The sequence below is a fragment of the Callithrix jacchus genome, chromosome 14 (genome assembly GCF_049354715.1).
Source record: "Callithrix jacchus isolate 240 chromosome 14, calJac240_pri, whole genome shotgun sequence".
In the NCBI taxonomy this organism is placed as follows: domain Eukaryota; kingdom Metazoa; phylum Chordata; class Mammalia; order Primates; family Cebidae; genus Callithrix; species Callithrix jacchus.
The window spans coordinates 81,735,232-81,758,318 of NC_133515.1; the positions used below are offsets into that span (position 1 = coordinate 81,735,232).

Genomic DNA, 23,087 nt, shown 5'->3' on the forward strand with positions numbered 1-23,087 from the left:
CCAACCTATCCTTTAGCTATTAAGACACTATGCTAAATCAGGAATTTATATGCTGAAACATACAATTCACTTGAAAACAGTATGCCAAAAATGTTGCAAGCCACCAAGTCAGCTGTTAAGAGTGGAAAATATCACACGTATTTCCTGCAAATATGTGGCTCACTTATTATCACATGTCAAAATGTGTTTGGCTAAATCTGAAAAGGCTACTTCCAATTTCACCATCGTAAAGATATAATCACTAAACAATGTGGAGCTGATGATATTTATTTTAGACTCTTGTGTATTCTTCTATCCCTTTAGTCAACTATGGGAGAAACTAACAGGAACAAATAATATTTACCTCCTCTGTGTTTTAGAGACAAAACATTATTATGCAATATTCCTGAGAGAAATGGGGAGATTGCTCCTTAAATTTGTGTTTGGCCCCCATGTGAAACCAATGGGAACATACACATTTTGATTAAAATTAAATCTGATACAAAACAGTCTTCTTATGGCTAATGCAGATCACTACGTATAGTATAGCTCTAAAGCTGCAAACCATTTCAGTTCAAAGACTCTCTAAAAGTCTCCCTATGGATTCTTTTAGAAATATTATTTACTACAGAAAGTGGAAGTACCTACAACTGTTGCATGAAAAAAAATGAGTGTCACTTGTTTCCTGGAAGGACATATTCATGCTACAAACGTGACTGCAGATGTGAGTCCTGTATTCTGCCAAGCTCAAATTAAGCTTCTAACAAGTTGTCATTTAACAGCTTCCTATAGCAAGGCTACTTTCATTTTCTTTCAGCCAGCTCTGTAGTTCAGTTGAAGCTGAGTAACTTCAGTTTGTTACCCTTTACAAAGCTGCATTTAAATGTTGAAACTGCATTTATCTAGCTGAACTTAACCACTACAAAGCTAGTATGCAAGAGTTTTGTTCATTTAAGTCAGCCACGCCCTTTCAAAACTAGAGTTTATCTTCACACTGAAAAATGGAAATGCAGTATTTCTAAAGAACTAGTGAATTACAGTATGTCTTACTGCATTTTTTCTTTTTAACATTCAGATAAACAGTTAGAAGATCCTTACTGTCCAAAATAGCATATTACTTGCTTGTATGCTTTGTAGCGCAAAGCAGTCTCTTATAGGTGTTTTTAATAAATAAGTAGATACATACATGACCTCAGAATACAGAATAATAATTTTAGCCATGGCCATTAAAAAAATCACTATCATTTTTTCCACAGGATCCTTGGAGTGTCACTTTGCCAGCCAGAAACCTCTGTGGCTAGTGGCGCCTTTGCCCAAGTTTTGCTCCCATCTGCTGAGCTTGTTCCACCCACTCAGCCGGCAGGCTGTGCTCGGGATTGCACACTTGCCAAGGGCAAGCCAGATGTGGAACAGTGAGGGGTGTGTGAGTGGGGGAGCATGGGGTCCAGCCACTACACATAGCCAGCTTCTGTGGAAGGGTGGCAGCTCCAGGTGCTGGCACAGGTGCTGGCTTTATGTGAGGCTCAGCTGGACCAGACATACTGCAAGTAATTTCTGCTGCAGGCACCAGCAGAAATGTCAGTGGTGCCCGAAAGCTTGGAGATGCCAGAAACCACACAGCCCCAAAGAGGCTGTTACATCCCTGGCTTGGGGAGCCCCTAGGTTTGGGCTGTAGCTCTTCTCCCCTTCTTGTTACCCTCAAGATGGCAAGCAGGAGAGCATATTTCAGCCTCGTTTGTGTCATAGCTCTTTCAGTCCCACCATTCAGTGGGTTCTGAGTTCTTGTCCCATATCCAGAAAGAATGAGGTACACAGACAACTGGAGAGTGAGCAAGGTGGAAAGGAGCTTCACTGACTGACATGACAGTTCTCCGGAGAGCCATAGTGAGTAGCTCCTTTCTGTAGGCAGGTGGTCCTGAAAAGCTGAGAAGACCTGAAGTGGATAGCTCCTTCTTGCAGCTGGTAGTCCTGACATCAGTGTGAGTCTGGCTGAGTCCAGGGTTTTTATGGGCTCACAACAGAGGAAGTGTATGCTGATTGATCCCTGGGTCGCCATGGTGGGCCTAGAAAAAGCACCATCTGATTGGCTGAGTGGTCATCAATGAAGTCTTCACTCCAGGCCATGGACTTCACCTGGAACTGGCAGCCTGGCCCCCAGGCTTCAGGCCATTCCTGGCTAGAAGGTAGGGTTTCACTGGGGACCCACCCCTTTCCACCCAGGAACCTGTCTGCCTCCCTCTATCAACATGTTGTCCACATGTCCAGGCTGTTTAGGCCAAGGGGCACTTGCAAGCCCAACTCAAGCCCACACTTGAGTTGCCCATGCTCATTGGTGTCCAGTGTCCAGAGGGGACCAAGGCAGCAGGGGGCTGGTATGTCAGTGCCACCCCAAGCACATTCACACCTGGCTGGGTTGCAACAGTACTTGGGCTTGGCCACAACTTTGCTCTACTCTGGAGCAGGTGCTGGCAACAGGAAGAGGTCAAAGTGTGAGAGCAGGTACTTCTGAGCCCGCAGGGGAAGGGGAGCTTTCCAGAACCAAGAGATCAGGGATGCTCAGATGTGGAGCTGCAGGTACGTGATTGCAGCTGTATCCTGAAGGACGAGGGTCCTGTCCTACTGACTCAGTAAGTGGCCAAAAGCTTAACATATGAGAACATTTCTATTAGAAAGGAAACACAACATGTCTCTGAGGAGGGAATATTCTAAAGGAGGCTGCAAACTCTTCCATTTAGCTCCTGTAACACTGCCAACCTCGTCTTGCAGTGGTATCATGAATTCAGTTAAAGTTGATGATGATGCCTCTTAGTGACATTTTTTCCTGACTCTAAAAATAACCATTGAGTATATAAAATATGGAAAATAAAAAATATAAAACAAAACACCAAAATCTCTCAGATTATACCACCAAAAATAACCATTGCTAATTTCTAATGTATTTCCTCCCAGCATTTTCTCAATGTATATGTGTCTTTTAAAAAATCTGATATAATACTCTATATCATTTTTTTATATCCTTCATCTTAAGTTTAGCAATATTGTGTGATCATTTCCTGCTAGATTTCAATAAAAATTCTTCAAAAATACTATATTTGGTGGCAACACAATGTTCCAGTGTATAGATGTAACATAATTATCTATTCCCCTGTAGTTCAATGTTCAGTTATTTCTATTTATTCTCTATTATACATTGTCTATTATACAGGTAACCACTTACATAAGCTACTACCCACAGCCTTTGGGAACATTATTTCCTCAGACAAGATGTCTTAAAATGGAATCACTGAGTCAAAAGTTCTGAATGGTTTTAAAGTTTTTTATACATATTGCCAGTTTGTGCTTTCCAGTTTACACTCTGTGATGGTTAATTTCATGAGTCAACTGGACTGGGCTACGAGATGTCGAGACAGCTGATTACATATTTCTGGATGTGTCTGTGAGGGTGTTTCTGGAAGAAAATAGCCTTTGAATTGTTAGACTGTGTAAAGAAGATCATCCTCAGCAGCGTGGGTAGGCATCCTCCTATCTGCTGGGGGCTAAGCCCAAACACAACAAAAAGACTGAGGAAGGCAATCTGCTGGGACATTCATCTCCTGCCCTCAGACACTGGCACACCAGGTATCCAGGCCTTCAGACTCAGACTGGCACTTATGCCACCAACTCCCTTTCTCAGGCCTTTGGGTTTGCACTAGAACCACACCACCACCAATTTCCCAGGAAATTCTTAGCCTTCAGAATGGTATGGGCCAATCCCTTACAATAAAGCTCTTTCTATCTGTCTGCATTTATCCTGTTGGTAATGTCTCTCTGAAGAACCCCAACACATATTCCCTTCAGCAATGTGAGACAGTCTCAATCTCACCCTAATAGAATTAGTTCAGGTTTTACATACTAATAGAAATAAGGTATTACCCTATTTTAACTTGCCTTTCTTTGATTACCAGGAAATTTAAATTTTTCCATTATATGTTTTTTGGTATTATTTTTATTCCTACAAATTATCTCATTGTATTATTTTTCCATTTCTCAATTGTCAGTATTTTTCCTATTGATTTATAAGAGCTCAATACATCTTAAGGATATGGACATTTAGAATTTTCATTTGTTTCAAAATATAAAACATTTGTATACTATTTCACTCATGATTAAAATGTATATAATAAAGAACTTTGAAAATAAAAATATACTGAAGAACGTAAATATTATCCATGATCCTGTATTAACTGGTGAGAACTGAACACTGATGCATTTTCTGTCTCTTTTTCTGTGTTTGTAAACATTTTAGAAGTAAAATTGTAATCATTACATTGTATTCTGCAGTTATTAACAAATATTGACATATTTCTTCATGACATTACTCTTTTAAAACATTACCTTAGTACTATGTGATATTCTGTTTCATAAGTACTATAATTTATTTACACACACTTTTTTTAAACAGTATTTAGATCATTTCCAAATATTTGCTATTATGAATAACGCTGCCATGAGCAAGCTTATGCATTTGATACTGCATTGAAAATGAAGCTCTGCCCCACGTCTCCTCCGTGGGATATATAACATAACAGATACTGCACCAACCTGTCACTTGAGTAGGTGCGATCACTTGGCTGGCACTAGATGTGGAAGCTTCAGGAGCTACTTCAACAGGCACAGGAGGTGATGTTTTTTCAATCACTACTATATGAGGAAGTAGGGGATAAAAAGAAAATTAAAGCCTGTTCTGTGCACTGAGATCTCATTTCAACATGCAAGCATAATTTAGTCTAGCAATATATCATAGCATTTCTCGGATATAAAGAACTGTTCTATGTCCTAAAAGCTCATGGTATTAATCTATAGCTCTGGGTTCAATATTTAGTAAGAATACCTAAGTGATGCAGAAGCCAAAAAAATGCTTATTTATCAAATGATAACCTTCAATAATGTTTGAATAGTATATACCACTCCTGATCACAGAAAACAGTAAAAAACAAACAAATAAAAACCACGTATCTTCCCTGCTTCAATACTTACAGTGCTATAATTACACTAATATTATGTTACTATGCTTAACACTGAACTTTGGTTATAAAGTCTAGTAATTTACTACACAAAATCAAAGAAAAAAATTTCCCTTCTTACATTTGTATTCAGAATACTCTGACAAACAGCACAGATCAACAGGCTACCTGGAAACTGTGGATTCAGATGAATCGTTGAAATGCCTGGAGACAGCTGGGGTTGACCAGGCTCAAGTTTGGTTTTCTCCTGATCCAGTGAAGATATTTCCTGGATGGTTGTATTTTAAAAGAGAACAAGAAAGAAAAAGACAATTGAAAGTGGAAATTATTTTCAGTTTCCCACATATTACTATTTTTATTTAATATTGTTAGAAAGGCAAAGAACTATCATAGGACCATACCTGTATGATTGCATGAAATTATAAAAACATTGATGTGGTACTACTATGAGAAGCCCTAAATGCTTCCCAGCAGTGCTGATCCATGCACATACCTTCAGTCAGTTCCCTGAGGCCCAAAGTCTGACCTTGTAAGTAAATGCCTTGGCCCAGGGGTCCATATTTGGTCTGCGACAGGGCAAAACTAACCCCAAGAGATGACTAAACCTTCACTTCATTCACATGTGGCTCTGCCCCACTAAGATGATCAGCCACAGTTTGCAGATTAAATAATGGATATGGCAGATGTGCCATAACAAAGAACACATGGTAAGCTAAAATATTTTAAACCAGTCAGTCACTATGGCCTTTTTTTTTTGGGGGGGGGGGGAGGAAGGCAGGAAGGAAGGGAATGAGGATGGTAGGGAGGAAGGAAGGGATGAAGGAAGGAAGGAAGGGAGGAAGCGGGGAGGGAGGGAGGGAGGGAGGGAAGGGAAGAAAGGAAATCAAGCAATGAAAGAGACATTGCTGACCTGGATCTAGAGGTTTACAAGTTGATTTCTTTTTTTTTGAGAAAAGGAAAGAAAAAAAATAATAATAAGTAAAGGAGAGGAAGAAAGAGGAAGAGAGAGAGAGAGAGTAAATGGAAATATTGCTTTATTTTGAAAAAAATTGGGTATTAATAATGGCCAATCAATGTTTCATTTAAACTAATGGGTAGGTGTGATGTGGTATTGACAAGAATGTATATTTTGTGTATTTGAAGTGGAGAGCTCTATAAATATTTATTAAGTTTACTTGTTCTGGATCTGAGTTCGAGTCCTTGATATCCTTATTAATTTTCTGTCTCATTGAATCTAAGTCTCCTATCTGGGTGTTAGGATCATTAGCTCTTGTTGCATTGATCCTTTTACCACTATATCTTTGTTGCTTTAAAATCTATTTTATCCGATACAAGAATTGCAACTCCTGCTTTTTATTTATTTATTATTTATTTTTGCTCTCCATTTGGTTGGTAAATCTTTCTCCATCCCTTTGTTTTGAGTCTTTGTGTATCCTTGCATGTGAAACAGGTCTGGATGTAACATGCCATTGGGTTTTGGCTGTCTCTTTTGATTGGGAATTCAGTCAATTTAAATTTAGGGTTACTGCCATTTGATGTTGACTGGCTGTTTTATCCATTTGTTGGTGTAAATTCTTCTTTGTGTTGGTGCTCTTTACTTTTTGGTGTATTTTTAGAAAGGCTAATACTGGTTGTTTCCTTCTGTGTGTAATGCTTCTTTCAGAAGCTCTTGTAAAGCAGGCCTGGTGGTAATAAAATCTCTGAGTTCTTGCTTGTTCATAAAAGATTTTATTTTTCCTTCAGTTGTGAAGCTTAGTTTGGCTGGATATGAAATTCTGGGCTGAAGGTTCTGTTCTTTGAGGATGTTGAATATTGGCCCCCACTCTCTTCTGGCCTGTAGAGTTTCTGCCGAGAGATCTGCCGTAAGTCTGATAGGCTTGCCTTTGTGGGTAATCTGACCTTTCTCTCTGGCTGCCCTTAGTATCCTCTCCTTCGTTTCAACCCTGGTGAATCTAACGATTATGTGCCTTGGGGTTGCTCTTTTTGAGGAATATCTTTGTGGTGTTCTCTGTATTACCTGGGGTTGAATGTTGACCTGCTTTGCTAGTTTAGGAAAATTTTCCTGAATAATATCCTGAAGAATATTTTCCAGCTTGGATTCATTCTCTCCGTCGCATTCAGGTACACCTATCAAACATAAATTTGGTCTTTTCACATAGTCCCACATTTCTCGGAGACTTTGCTCATTCCTTTTTATCCTTTTTTCTCTAATCTTTTCTTCACGTTTTATTTCATTAAGTTGGACTTTGACCTCTGATATCCCTTCTTCTGCTTGAACAATTCGAGTGTTTAAACCTGTGCATACTTCTCGGAGTTCCTGTATTGTATTCTTCAGTTCCATTAATTCACTCATACTCCTCTCTAAGTTGTCTATTCTCAATAGGATTTCATCAAACCTTTTTTCAAAGTTCCTAGTTTCTCTACGTTGGGCTACAACATGTTCTTTTAACTCACCGAAGTTTGTTATTATCCATTCCTTGAAGAGTGATTCTGTCATCAGGAGGCGCTCGTTCTCCATCAAGCCTTGTTCCATTGTTGATGTGGAACTGTGATCAGCTTTAGAGGGAGAGGCATTCTGACTTTGAGTATTCTCAGCTTTTTTACACTGGTTTCTTCCCGTCATTGTAAATTTATCCTCCTGTCATCTTTGAAATTACCAACTTTCAGATTAGGTCTCTTGAGTGGACGTCCAGGTTGTTAGTTCCCAGGGCCAGAGCAGCGGCGTTAAAACTGATGGTGCTTTTCTGCCCAGGATTCTCCTGTCGGGCTTCCTTCTTGTGTCCTTAGTAGTTTACTCTGTGCCAAGCGCTGCCGCGTCGAGGTGCCGGCAGAACCGCTGCGCCCACCACGAGAGTCGCGCTGGCAACTCGTGTGTTTCCACCACTGGGGGATCTTCTGCTCTGTGAGCGACCAGACTTTGTCTGAAAGTGTGGCGTCCTCTAGTTCTCCGCGCCTTCCCTGAGAGCTGCAATCCCGAGATGTTAGCGATCGGCCATCTTGGATCGTTCTCCCACTATGGCCTTCTTTAACCTCATATCTGATAACTTTACAACTCCAGCTCTCTGAACAGTGGTAGTCAGGCAGAGCAACAGAAATCTGCTGGCTAGGAGAAGGATTCGGGGCTTCATCACACATCTTGGTGCCGAGGCTTGCCCCATGGACCTCAAGCAGAGAAGCAGTCCAGCATTCATGGCTCAGCTTCCCGTTACAACTGTGCAGGCTCACGCAGACTGAACAATTAGTCTGGTTAAGGATCTGTGACTTCGCTCACACCAGAGTGGGACCAGAGAGCTCCTATCATCGCTACATTAACGTATTCATCGAATTGCTTGGTTACTTTCCTCTTCCAGAAAGCTTACTCCTCTGGCTTCCGTTAACACTCTTTTCTTCTTCTCCGGGCTTCAAGTATCACCTCTTTTCTAAAATTGTCTGTCTGAGTATCTCATCACAATTCCAATTTTGTAAGAGTAAATGCTTACAGGGTAAGTCCATTTAGATATCCCACAGATACCTCAAGCCCGCCCCCTCCAAAATCATCCAGGCTTTCATTCCAACTTCATTTCCACCGATGCCACAGTCATTAATCTATTCCATCCAGGTTTAAAGTCAGTTTTTAGTCCTCCCTCTTTCATTCTTCATTGCAAGTCCCGTCCATTGACACTTTTATTATAGCTGTTCACCCTTTTTCATAGCCACAGACCCCACCACCCTAGGTTTGACTCACTCTCATTCTTGGTTTATTGTAATAACCTAACTGGCTTCCTTTTTCTTCTTGGTGTGGGTAGTCCTACCAAAATTCATCTCCTACAAATATTGAGCACTTGTTAGTTTTTTCCACATTTCCTCTGCCTTCTTAAGACTATGCACTAGCTTTTTAAATTATTTATTTATTTATTCATTTATTTATTTTGAGACAGAGTCTTACTCTGTTGCCATACGCTAGGCCGGAGTGCAGTGGCACAATCTCAGCTGACTGCCACCTCCATCTCCGAGGTTCAAGCAATTCTCCTGCCTCAGCCTCCCGAATAGCAGGGACTACAGATGCACGCCACCAAGCCCAGCTAATTTTCGTAGTTTTAGTAGAGATGGGTTTCACCATGTTGGCCAGGATGGTGTCAATCTCTTGACCTCGTTATCTGCCTGCCTCGGCCTCCCAAAGTGCTGGAATTACAGGAGTGAGCTACCGTGCCTGACTTATACACTAGCTTCTATTACTTACTAGAGATGACTTCAACCAGTCTCGATTGCACCCCATTCCCTGCAGCCATGGCCAGTGCCAACAAGGAACAGACCATGATCAGGTGTTAATCCACTCCTGCAGTTTATAGACAGAATTTCCCCCATCACTTTGAGACAGCAGACTTCCTAATCTACACCACTTCTACAGTTAATGAATAGGGTCCAGTCAAGAAGCAAAGTACTGCTGTTGATTACAACAGCAGTTTGGTACGCTAAGCCTTCCAAAGCAGTCCCTACTTCTGTTTCTGACCAAGTCCTTCAGGACCCTTGCTGTCCCCTCCTCCACACCTTTGCACATCTCTGGGCTATCCTCTCTTTTCTTCATCCATCTCATAACATCATGAGACTTTTGTAAAGACCAAGACAACAAAGACTGTGATTGTACTTTTCGTACTAACTCCTCCCCAAATAAAAGGCAGTAAAAATATACAAGAAAACTTTTTAGGATCTCTTTTAGATTCTTAATGAGAGTTATTAAATTCAATCATAAAGAGAGAAGAACTGAGTTATGATGAGGCTCTCAGTCCGCTGGCTGGTTCACCTACAAGCTAAATAATTCCTCCCATGTATCAATCAGAACTAAATTCAAATGCTAAGAGCTTCAAACGTACACGTAAAGTATACATATCTGTTATACTTTTGGGGGGCTCAAAATACTCTTCCTGAATACATTCACTCTTCCTGAATGAATGCTATCACTCCAAAATCGTAAGACTCTTTTTCTTGATTCTTTCAGCACTTATGTTATGACATATATGCTACTCTATCCCATATTTGTAAGCTAAAGATTTAGAACACTATTTAAGATAATTTATGCATGTATTGTCTCATCTAAATTCTAATAATGTATTTTTGTCAGTTAAAAGAATGATACATAAATGTATAAACATTTAATGATTACCTAATTTCTATGTAATTATTATGGGCGAGTAGGAGATAAAAAGAAAATTAAAGCCTGTTATGTGCATTGAGATCCCATTTCAAAATGCCAGCATAATTTAGTCTCCAATATATCACAGTGGTTCTCGGACATAAGTTCATTCATTTAATGAAAATGAATGTTTTCATTAAATAAAGAAAGCAAGATTCAGAGAAGGAACGATATTACATAGATAGGACTTAGATCCAGAAAATGTTTACATTTCCTACTAAAATGTCTCACAATTCATAGCCCCGTTTTATGCCCAAAAGTCAATAGACTAATTTTTTAAGAGCAGTATTCTAGTATTTGATCGTAACTTTTAAGCGTAAGTTCTATTCTAACTCAATTCAAACATATGTGTTAAATTTTAGTCAAATTAAGAAGTACCTCACTAACTATATATGTACTCTAAGAATACATGATTACCTAAACATGTCACAGCCTTTATTTCACAGATGGTCTAGGCCATCAGGTGACACTGAATTCTGTTGATGCCCCTGATTCCCATTAGCTCACCATTGTCTTCTCACTAGAATTGAAGCTTCATGAAAGTAGAGAGTTTGGTCCTATTTGTCCTCCATTGTCTTCCTAACACTGAAGATAGTGCCAATCTATAACAATGGCTCAATAAATTTTTTTGAATAACTGAATGCTATATTAACTTAAACCAAATGATGCATAATAGATACATTACTACATTTTATAAAAAAATTAGTATGGATTTATAAAAAATCCATACATATTCTAACAAAACCATTTTGAAGGTTGAAAAGGAAAAGACTTGCAAACGATGAATAAATTACCTTTTCAGGGGGTGCAGTTGCCACTAAAAACAGAAAAGAAAAAGGGTATTAGTACGATTGAAGACAATTCAGTCTATTATAGTTCAGTTTTTCAAAAGCAATAGAAGTCCAGTATCTCTGCAAAAGGATTAAGAATCAAACTTAAGCAAATGTAGAATTAAGATCATCTGCCATTTTAGGGAATTTTACCCATGACTAACAGAGAACTCTCAACGCTGGTATTCCTCAGCTGCAGGAGCACACAGAGATGTGAGTAAGTCTTTCGAACCCTTCCAAAATTGAAATTACACTAAAAAGCTAAAGAAGGCAATACTTTCTGGTACTTCATCATTTTATGCCTTATCTCAATTATGTAAAACTTCTATATCTTAGAAAACATTTCATTAATTGGTGAAAGGGTTATCCTTATGGTGTACAATGCTTAAAATGCTTTCTGGTGTCAATATTAAAAAAGAATGTCACTTATTTCAATAAGGGACATGAGAGTATGTGCTGCATCCTTTATGTACTCCAACCTTTAATGAAGCCCCATGAATATTTTCAGAGAGATGCTAACTAAATTACGAAAAAGAATCTCACAAGCCAGTAAGAGCCAATTAGAGATTAGTAGCAATATATTGAACAAATCATATATTACACAATCATAAACATTATTGTGAGGGTGTTGGTGATGTCTTTGTATTTTTAAAGACTTGCTTTTCATTAATCAGTGTTTCGTGTTAGTTCTAAAGCCCTGGATCAACATTCACCAGGATTTTTCTCCACAAACATTAGTTTACAGGTTGGGTAGATGCATTAACTCCTGAAAGCAATCAGGGTACCAGACAAATTAATATCACTGCTGCAGTATTCTTGGGGTTGGAGAAAGTCAATTAACCTTGTATTCTCCCTAACCCTCCACCAAGAAAGTCTTGAGGCAAAATCTGGAACTAGAGCCCATTTCCTCCTGCCTGTGCAAACAATGAACAGTTGCAAACATCTGTTCATGACACTAAGTGTCTAGGGTCAAACTGATGAATACTGTCAATTTCAGCTGAGGTTCTACCTGTTCTGCCTAAGCAAGGAAGAAATGCAGAGAGTGAAAGCATAGACTCAAATAGGCCAGAACACACAAACGTTCAGAGCCCAGAAAAACAGCCTGCCCTATCAAGAAGAAGGCTGTGCCAAGCTCCCAACTCAACACTAGCCTGGGCACTCTACCGCCTCAATAGCACCAAAAAATGGCCCCCTGAATTCCAACCTAAGAATCAACTGTGAAAAGCCAATAGGAGCCTTATTAAAGAAATATGTTTATTCTATACAAATCTAAAACGTTTGTTCTTTCTGAGGTGAAAATGTTTGTAAGCAAGATATATGACGTATCAGATATTGCTGGTTTATATAGAGGTAGGGATGATCCTGCATCCTGAATGCCAGAGAGGGAGTCAAATTCTATTGTCTCAACTCTCTCTCAAATATAAGTCCTGAAACTATTTCCTTGGGAAAACGTGCTCCTTGGTCACAGGTCCCATTACATATTCTCTAGCAAGTCATGTCCCTTCTCCAGGTCTCAGGTTTCTCAGAGGGTAAATGGAAGAACCACACTAGGTGCTCACCAGATCTCTTCAACTGACAATCATTTAGCTTCCTTCATTTCACCCTCCATTATCCCTGACTGCCCATGAGACTTCTATGCTGTAACTTCTGGAAAGCCTGTGGATTCCACTTCATAAATATTTGTTAAATGGCCTTCTAGACAATAAATGAATTAGGGCTATTCCCTGAAGGATCTAAATCACATTCCAGGAACAAACACCAAGATAAAGTAGCCCCCAAACAGCAAGAAGACATTCTGAAATTACCGTGGAATATTGTTATCTACTAGGTACACACTATTCTAGAGCAGGGGTTCAACATCTTACAATACACAGGGCAACCCCCAATCAAATAATTCTCCACCCTAGGATATCAATAGTGATGAGGCTGAAAAACTCTGTTCCAGAGGGTTATAAACAGGGAAATAAAAGCAAAAACATGCAGACAGATGTCTAGAGTCCATGATCCATCACCACTCTCACCTTCTGGCTCCGCCACTCCTGGCCCGTGTTCCCGGGAGAAGGTCAGGGCCTCCACTGGTTCTTCCTTGGCTGGGAGAGGTGGAGGATGAGTACTTTTAGCAACAGGTTGAGTGTTCTTTGGCTTGACAAATACAGGTCCTTTACCTACATGGTGATGGATTGGCCTGCGTCTATGAACGCCAGAAACCGTATAACCCATTCCACCAGGACAGATTTCCTTAAAAGCAGCTAGATTTGGGATGGGAAAATATTCCTTTTAAAAATCTAACAGTGCAAACTTATACAGAGGAAAATATCATGATGAATAGCTCTTTAATAAATCACTAATATCATTACATTTTAAAACTTCAAAAACAGGTGCAAAATGTAAGCAAATTGCTCAAATTTCTGATAAACTTGCATATTTACAGAAAAAAATCCAACCCTTTTTTTACTAAACATTTCTCCATCTATTAATTCCTTATCCTACCCAATCAGAATATATACATATTATGTATAGCATATAATTAGCATATCTTTTATATATCACATTATATATATAGTCATCCCTCAGTATCTATGAGGGATTAGTTCTAAGAAACCACTGTGGATACCAAAATCTGCAATGTTCAAGTCCCTTACAGTCCCTTACATAAAATTACATAGTATGATCAGCCCTCCATATCTGGTTCTGCATCCACAGATTCAACCAACCAATTGGGTTGAATCCACTGAAACGTAACCATGGTTACAGAGGGATTATTATATACATATATATATGTATATATATAAAATCAGCAACCACTTAGAAAATATTATATATCATATTATTAGGTTATACATTAGGAGATATTTCATATATAGAAGACACTATATGTATCATATATATCTTATGTTGTTGTATATATGTGTTAGCAACAATAATCAGACTTCCTTTTTTTTCCTGCTTTGGTATAATTTCATTAGTTATTCACAAAGAGATCAGTGACATTTGTCTAAGGTAAAGAGCCATAGGGTTACAAAAACAAAAATCACTATTCAGGGAAATGAGATGCTGAAATCCTCACGGTTTGTCTCTAGTTGAACACAAAGGGCTCTGCCAAAATGCCATGTGTCAGCTGGTAAGAGGATGTTACTAAGAAGGACTGAAAAGGGGAAAGGTTTTTGAAGGAGAGAATCCTGGAATAGTGAGGAAGTCTAGAGAAGTGAGACATGCTGGAGATGACAGGTAGAAATCAAGAAAGAAGGGAAATGCCAAATCTAGATATGGCTATTTTCAAGTAAAGGAACAACAACTGGGAAAAAGCCTGGCTGTGACCAGCTAGTTTAATTACCCAGAGGCCAAGGAGATATGCTGTGACCTGGAATCACTATCATTGCCAAAAAAAAAGTGATTTTGTATTCTTTACAAAAAAAAAAAGTAGACTCAGCACACGTGATTTGCTAACCTCCACAGCATAATCCCCATGAATAAGTGAGGGGAAAAGGCAAGGGGGAGTAGCGGGTTAAAACAGTGTGTGGCCTTCAGAGGAAAAATCCACCTAATCCCTTTGGTGTTGGTGTTGGAGGCAAATTACCAAATGCAGACACCAAGGAGCTTATGGTTAACTTTTTTATTTCTACTTTTAAAATTGAAAGTAAAATAAGTCATTTCTCACTTTCACTGAACAAGAGATCTTCTATTGAATGTTTGGGACCTGAAGTTAGTTCTCAGTAAAAAAAGAAAACTAAAAATACTAAAATTATAGTATGCTACAGTATTGTTTTTCTAAGGATCACACACTAAATGGTAGAACCTCATTCTTATGTTTAACTACAAAATACAATTTTACTTGAAAAGATGTTTCCGGAAGAAAACATGATTTTAAAAACCAAGTTGAAAGAATTAATGAACTAAATATTTTTAATGAAAATCACCATATCACTAAAAATTAAGTGCGAAAATTTTATCTTGAATATTATTTTCAAATTTATTGACAGTACTGGAGAGGAGTATCCCTGAGTTACAGTCACCATTTCAATTTATGCTTCAGGAAAGGATTACAAAGCTATCAAAACTGAGCTTCTACTTGTACCCCTAAACTTAAAAGTTAAAAATTTAAAAAAGTTAAAAACACATTATACACACACAATAATATGCATAATAATTTTACAAACTAAAAGCTTAAAAAAACTGAACTTCAAGAGAAATGTGTCTATAAATTATAAAGATTATTTACTTGATCATTAATTGTAATAATGAGTGGATCAGATGGCATGAGAGGGTACTAGGACCTTTTGGAGGCCTTAAATTATCTAGTCTATCAACATACCAACAACGTTGTATTATCCTTTGCCTTAACAGAGTTCTTTCTGGTTCTAACCATGAACAAAAGTGGATCATGACACTCATATTTAAATTTTGTCTGCTATCTTGTAAGTTACAGCTTTAAGACACTACATGGCCCTGTGCGAGTTAAGACACTTCCCTAAATGGGAAGCATCTTATCAAACATGCAATTGAGTAGACTATTTTATGCCCATCCCAAGTAGTAAAATTGAGGTTATTCCTTGTTAATAGCAGGTCCAATACTTTCATTTTACATTTCTTTCTCTTCCATGTAACTACTTGATCCTGCTTGAGAAACTGGGTGGTTCATTGGTAGAATAAGGTATTTAAAGAGATAAATTTGCCTTCTCAGGACATATGGCAATTATGTACCAAACTGAAGGATAAAGAATAATCTACTTCTTCATACTCAACTCTCACAGTTGTTAAGAGTTTTGGAAAGATCTGCTCTTAAGTTATTAATCTTCACAGCATAAAGTCAATCATGAATATAATTCCCTCCATTTCCAATTAAAGAAATTAAGCACGATACTCAATAAATGAATAAATGAGTCAACCAGCACGAACTGATGAACAGTCAATCATTAGAAAAGCACTGGCTCAGCAGAGCCTTCTCAGACTCAGACAGGCTCAGAGTTCTGGAAGCTGAAGATAAAATAAAACAGATTTTCTTAATATTCAAAAGAAAGTCTAATGTCACACAGAAATGGGAAAATCTCTTTGCACATAATTTTTCCCACTGATTCAACCATGTATGTCTACAGTTTCTACAAAAGTGACAAAAATGTTTACATTGTATTATTAAAAAGTAAAGTCAGAAACCAAAAATGACCCAAGTTGCCAAAGTTCTCCTCTGTACTCATGTGGATGGGAATGTATGTGCACATACAGCTACGCATGTCTTACCTGTGCCTGGAAGGGGACATTTCTCACAGTGTGGGCCCCAGGCCTTGCCCACACTACAACAGCAAAGCTGCTTGGTGAGGTGAACAGATAGAGGGTGCATACATTGTCTTCCAGAACTGACAAGTCTGAAACAGGGCCCTTTCTCTTCTGAGATCACAGGGGGATCAGCTGAAGCAGAGAGATAAAGTGTGACATTACATGAGAAACCAAAACTACACTGGCTTTCCAAATGACAGTAAAATTAATCCTAAGGTATGAATTAAAAACCATACTTCAGAATAAATCTGTCTAGATTTAGAGCATCACCTTTCCTGATGAAAAATCAGTTTACCATATGAGTTTCAGAGTCAGGACACCAAAAGTCGTGGCAGTGGTTGTCCCTGTCCCTCTCTGGTCCCTTCTTCCATTTTAGCAAGCATGCAATTAGGTATGTGTGCATAAGTGAAGAGAAAATTTCAACAAAAACCCACCTACCCAAATAAACCTAGTCATGTGCTATCAAAATCACTACCTAGTTTTCTATATTTAACCACAGTAGAGATAACTCTCGGCCAGCATTTAGTGAATAACCAGGCACTATGGAGAATGAGGAAGATGGCTGATGCTGCAAGCCAGCATCTGCTCTTTTCACCCCAGGGATGTGAGAACTTGCAGGGCCCATCAGGTCTCAGCCTAGGCCAGTGAACGTGAATGGGAGGCAGAAAGTGGTTTCTGATTTGGAGTGACACACACAAGGCCCTGGTTCTAGCCAGGCAGCACACCAGAGAAGGAAGAGATGATGTGATCAATTCCTCAGAAAACACTGCAAAAGTATACTAGGCTACAGCTATCCAATACCTCAACTCTAATCCTAATCTTCTGCTATGCATTTAGTGGAGAAGAGTTCATCAGCCTAGCAGTTAGACACCCTACTAGGCACACAGGACAAATATGAAAATAACTAAAACACAGCCCTGCCTTCAAGAAGTTCATCTTCTATTACAAGTATGGATGGATTGTGTTCTACAGAACTAGGGCCAGGTCAAGTCAAAGGTGCTGAATCAGACAGTTTAGTGTCTCCCTCTGCCCATTCCCCAAACCCAGCCAAAGCTCTTCTCTCCCTTATCACCATCCAAATGAGGTTTTCTGACTTGCTTTTCCCTTACCCAATTCCTCTAGCATCTGGGGCTACCAAAATACCTACCCTTCCTACCCTTCTTGCTCAGATACAAATGTTCATTCTTCCAACGGGACTAACATCTCTGGAATAGCTACAAGAAACAATCTGACTATATTAAGGCTTGTGACACAGTAAAAAAGAGCAAGGAATTTAATAGGCTGGGTTCAAATTGTGGATCTACCACTTGCCAGTAGTACAGACTAGAGAAACTCAATTTAACTGATATAGTTCATTTTACATATCAACTTGGCTAGGCACTGATGTCCAAATATTTGGTCAGATACAGGTCTGGATGTTGCTGTGAAGGTTTTTTTTTTTTTTTTTTTTTTAAATATGAGATTAGTATTTAAATCATAAGACTTGGGTAAAGCAAATTACCCTCCACAGTGAGGGTGGACTTCATTACTATAGTCCTATAATGTATTTGAAGTCAGTCAATGAAGGCCCAACAGAAAAAGTACTGATCTGTGCTGAGGAAGAGAGAATTTTGCCAGCAGACTGCCTTCAGATTCAAGCTGAAACATCAGCTCCTCCCTGGGTCTCCAGTCTGCCAGTCCACCCTGTAGATTTCAGACTTGGTATCCTTCACAACTGTGTGAGCCAAAGTGAAGAAAGTAAAAAAAAGAATTAGGGGATGAGGAAAGGGGATTGCAGTAGCACAGGTGACATTCCTGAAGCTCCAAACTTAGAGTATGTCTAGTAAGGGCATCCCTGCCAAGGGCCCCTAGAAAAGTGGTAAAATAGAGAAGTCTGAGTATTTTCTTCTCCCTCTCTTACTCTTATTTTGGAGTCTGAGCAAGGGAGCTGTAAATATCAAAAGTCACAGACCAAAAGAAAAAGAACATTTAAGAACATGGTTATTATGCTCAAAAGGATAGTAAAGAATGTTCCTGGAATAATGGAACATTCTTCAGTTATAGCATGTTGAGTGTGACTGTAGGTTGAATAATCTTTAGAACACATACATATGTTCTAGCATAGCTCACATAGGATTTCCTCTAAAATGTCCTCTCCACATTGACCATTTGGAACTTATAACACATATTTCTAGAGAAGCAGTATCAGGTCATCTCACAAGAACCTATCTTATGCACAATGGGGCTTAATTATAATATTAACTGCATCGGTGTGAACTCTAAGTTCCAAGAACGAGAGATATTCAGACCAGAACAGTTTCTTCAAATCTTTGACATTGGTGAACTGTGATGTTGGCTCCCTTCAACTTAAATCTCTATACCCACTTTCTTATATCCACACCTTAGGATATATCTAGAGTTATAGACACTATGCCTGTTATCCTTACACTGTTCCCCTACCCAAGTATTCTATTTTGAAACAACCTATCATCACTACCCTCATAATTGAACTAAGGTTCTAAATGAGCAAGTTAGTCATTTAAAGGATTAATATGTGTGTGTGCTAATTACTGAAACAATTGCTTGTTAATTAAAGGGAGTCTGTAGTTGTTGAATTCCCATACGTTGCGCAAAGAAAAATATAAAATTTCAGGCCTTTTATCATCTGAAGGATGAAGCTATGTCTAGTGAGGCTGGGTGCGGTGGCTCACACCGGTAATCCCAGCACTCTGGGAGTTCAAGCCAAGTGCATCATCTGAGGCCAGGAGTTTGAGACCAGTCTGACCAACATGGTGAAACCCTGTCTCTACTAAAAATATAAAATTAGCTGGCCATGGTAGCGGGTGCCTATAATCCCAGCTACTTTGGAGGCTGAGGCAGGAGAATCACTTGAACGCAGAAGAATCACTTGAACCCAGGAGGCAGAGGTTGCAATGAGCTGAGATCACACATTGCACTCCAGCCTGGGCAACAAGAGTGAAAGTCCATCTCAAAGAAAAAAGAAAAAGATATATCTAGTAAACTAATTCTTCCCAAACATCTTACCCTAAAAGATCTTGATTTTGTACACTTTTTTCCTCCTACCATTTCCTAACCCAAATAGTCTCCATAAGTTCTGTAGTACTGGTGTTTTTTCTATGGCAGCTTTCAAAGCAGCCCAAATACAAGTCTTCAGAATAGGAATAGAAAGAGAATCATTGGCTTGCAGTCATTAATATGTCAACTCTTAGCTTATCAGGGGGTGTCAGCTTCTGTTCTAACTAAACATTTTGACCTGCCTTGAAGTGTACATAAGAAAAAGCAACTAGCTAACAATAAATCAGCTTCTTCAAAGGTAGAAGGAGGGCAAGAAAGAAACCACTGAAAAAGTCTGGCTTACACATCTATTTTTTTAAAAATTGACATATAATTTGTACATATTTATGAGGTACATGTGATATTTTGTTACATGCATAGAACATATGATAATCAAGTCAGGGTATTTAGGGCATCCACCACCGTGTCATTTATCACTCCTATGTGTTGGGAACATTTCATGCCTTCACTTCTAGCTATTCTGAAACATACATTGTTGTTAACTATAGTCACCCTATTCTGACACCGAACATCAGAACTTATTACTTTTAACTGTATGTTTGCACCCAATAACCAATCTCTCTTTACCCACGCCATCCTTAATCCATATACCCTTTCCATTTGTCATTCTGATCTCTACCTCCAAGGGATTAACTCTTTTAGCTCCCACATACGAGAACATGAGATATGTGTCTTTCCGTGCCTGGGTTATTTCACTTAACAAAATGACCTTTGGTTTTATCCATGTTGCCCCAATATTTTTTTTAACCGCTGAGAAGTGCTCCATTTCATGGATATACCACACATTTTCTTTATCCATTCGTTGATGAAAACTTAGGTTGATTCCATGTCTTTGCTATTGTGAAGAGTGCCACAATAAACATGGTGGTGCTGATATCTCTTTGACATACTGATTTTTTTTCCTTTGGATAAATATCACCCAGTAGAGGAATTGCTGGATTGTATGCTAGTCCTATTTTTAATTTTTAATTTTTTGAGACATGGCTATATTGTTTTCTATAACAGCTATATTAATGTACATTCCCAACAATTTACAAGAATCTCTTTTTCTCTGTATCCTCCCCAGCACCTGTTTTTTTAAAAAAACTTTTAATAAACAATTCTAACTTGTGTAAGATGATATCTCATTAAGGTTTTGATTGATGGTTCCTTAAAAATTGAGTATTTTTTCATACACCTGTTGGCTGTTTGTATGTCTTCTTTTGAGAAAAGCCTATTTCGGTCCTCTGTCTATTTTTAATGAGATTATTTGATTTTTTTTCCTATTGAGTTCCTTTTATATTCTAGGTGTTAGTCCCATGTCAGATTAATAACTTGCAAATATTTTTTTCCCATTCAACAGGTTGTCTCTTTGCTCTGTTGTATGCTTTGCTGTATAGCAGCTTTTTCACTTAATAAAGTCTTACCTGCCTGTTTTTGTTTTTGTTGCCCCTTTGAGGTCTTAGTCATAAAATCTTTGCCTAGACCAATGCCCTAAAGTGTTTCCCCTGTCTTCTAGTAGTTTTACAGAGTCTTCTATTTAAGTTTTTAATCTATCCTGGGTTTATTTTTTTAATACAGTGAGAGACAGAAGTTTATTTTCATTCTTCTGCATAGGGATATCCTGTTTTCTCAATGCCATTTACTGAAAAGGGTATCTTTTCCCCAATGTATATTATTGGTGTCTTTCTAAAAAATTAGTTGGCCATGAATACATGACTTTATTTTGAGTTATCTAGCCTGTTCCATTGGTTTATGTGCCTGTTTTTATACCAGGAGTATTCTGTTTTGGTTACTATAGCCTTGTAATCTATTTTGAAGTCAGGTAGTATGATGCCTCCAGATTTGTTCTTTTTGCTCAAGATTATTTTGGCTATTCTGGCTTTTTTGTGGTCCCAAACAAGTTGTGGCATTGTTTTTCTATTTCTGTGAAAATTGATCTTGGTATTTTGATAGAAATAGCATTCAATCTATAGATTACTTTGGGTAGTATGGTTATTTTAATGATAGTGGCTCTTCTGATCCAAGAACAAAGATCTGATGGTTGTAGATGTCTGGTGTTATTTCTGAGGCCTCTGTTCTGTCCATTGGTCTATATGTCTGTTTTGGTACCAGTACCATGCTGTTTTGGTTACTGTAGCTTTGCAGTACAGTTTGAAGTTAGGTAGTGTGATGCCTCCAGCTTTGTGCTTTTTGCTTAGAATTGTCTTAGCTATGTGGGCTCCTTTTTAGTTCCAAAGGAAATTTAAAGTAGTTTTTTTCTAATTCTGCAAAGAAAGTCAATGGTAGCTTGATGGGGATAACACTGAATCTATAAATTACTTTGGGCAGTACTGCCATTTTCATGATACTGATTCTTCCTATCCATGAGCATGAAATGTTTTTCCATTTGTTTGTGCCCTCTCTTATTTCTTAAGCAGTGGGTTGTAGTACTCCTTGAAGAGGTCCTTCGCAGCCTGTATAAGTTGTATTTCTAGGTATTTTATTCTCTTTGCAGCAATTGTGAATGGGAGTTCACTCATGATTTGGCTGTTTGTCTATTATTAGTGTTTAGGAATGGTTGTGATTTTTGCACATTGATTTTGTACCCTGAGACTTTGCTGAAGTTGCTTATCAGCTTAAGGAAATTTGGGGCTGAACCGATGGGGTTTTCTAAATATACAATCATGTCATCTGCAAACAAAGACAATTTGACTTCCTCTTTTCCTAACTGAATACACTTTATTTCTTTCTCTTGCCTGACTGCCCTGGCCAGAACTTCAAATACTATGTTGAATAGGAGTGGTGAGAGAGGGCATCCTTGTCTTGTGCCAGTTTTCAAAGGGAATGCTTTCAGATTTTGCCCATTCAGTATGATATTGGCTGTGGGTTTGTCATAAATAGCTCTTATTATTTTGAGATATGTTCCATCAGTACCTACTTTATTTAGAGTTTTTAGCATGAAGGGCTGTTAAATTTTGTGGAAGGCCTTTTCTGCATCAATTGAGATAATCATGTGGTTTTTGTCACTTGGTTCTGTTTATGTGATAGATTACATCTATTAATTTGTATATGTTGAACCAGCCCTGCATCCCAGGGATGAAGCTGACTTGATTGTGGTGGATAAGCTTTTGATGTGCTGCTGGATTCGGTTTGCCGGTATTTTACAGAGAATTATTGCATCGATGTTCATCAGGGATATTGGCCTGGAATTTTCTTTTTTTGTTGTGTCTCTGCCAGGTTTTGGCATCAGGATGATACTGGCCTCATAAAATGAGTTAGGGAGGAGTCCCTCTTTTTCTGTTGTTTGAAATAGTTTCAGAAGGAATGGTACCAGCTCCTCTTTGTACCTCTGGTAGAATTTTGCTGTGAATCCATCTGGTACTGGGCTTTTTTTCGTTGGTAGGCTATTAATTACCACCTCAATTTCACAGAATTCACCTGCAAATCAGACTGGATTGGTTTAAATCACAAATCCTAAGGAACTCTGTATGTCTCTGTGATGTTACATGTGGTAAATTCAGAGGAAAGAGAAATAAATCTTCTCACTCAACAATGGTAAAAAGCCCAAGTTTTTACTTCGAACTCTCAACTGGAACACTTAACTAGCAACAAATGTCTTTTAATACTTATCATTTCAGCTGTTGTAGCTGAACCACAAAATTGAATTATTTAATTTTCAAATAAGAATGGATGGTTGCTTAATAAGTTCAGAATTATTTGGGCAATGACAGGGAAAATAAATGCTAAGGAAATGTGCGAGTGTTTCAAAAAATCTCATTGTCAGATTTCTACAATCCT

The 23,087-nt window shown here is 38.4% G+C and overlaps 1 protein-coding gene across 17 annotated transcripts in view; it reads right to left on the bottom strand.

Annotated features, from left to right (window-relative positions):
• Positions 1–23,087, bottom strand: part of LTBP1 (latent transforming growth factor beta binding protein 1) — a 466,293-nt gene that overhangs the window by 136,913 nt on the left and 306,293 nt on the right. For 5 of the 17 annotated variants that reach the window (XM_078349509.1, XM_008980893.5, XM_008980891.5 and 2 more), the window contains 5 exons: positions 16,218–16,385; positions 13,004–13,231; positions 10,947–10,969; positions 5,151–5,250; positions 4,561–4,659 (listed from right to left, as the gene is read on the bottom strand). In XM_078349509.1, the coding sequence (XP_078205635.1) occupies positions 4,561–4,659; positions 5,151–5,250; positions 10,947–10,969; positions 13,004–13,231; positions 16,218–16,385 (618 nt within the window). The remainder of the gene's footprint in view (positions 1–4,560; positions 4,660–5,150; positions 5,251–10,946; positions 10,970–13,003; positions 13,232–16,217; positions 16,386–23,087) is intronic. The other 12 variants (XM_078349510.1, XM_078349508.1, XM_054245057.2 and 9 more) reach the window with 3 other exon arrangements.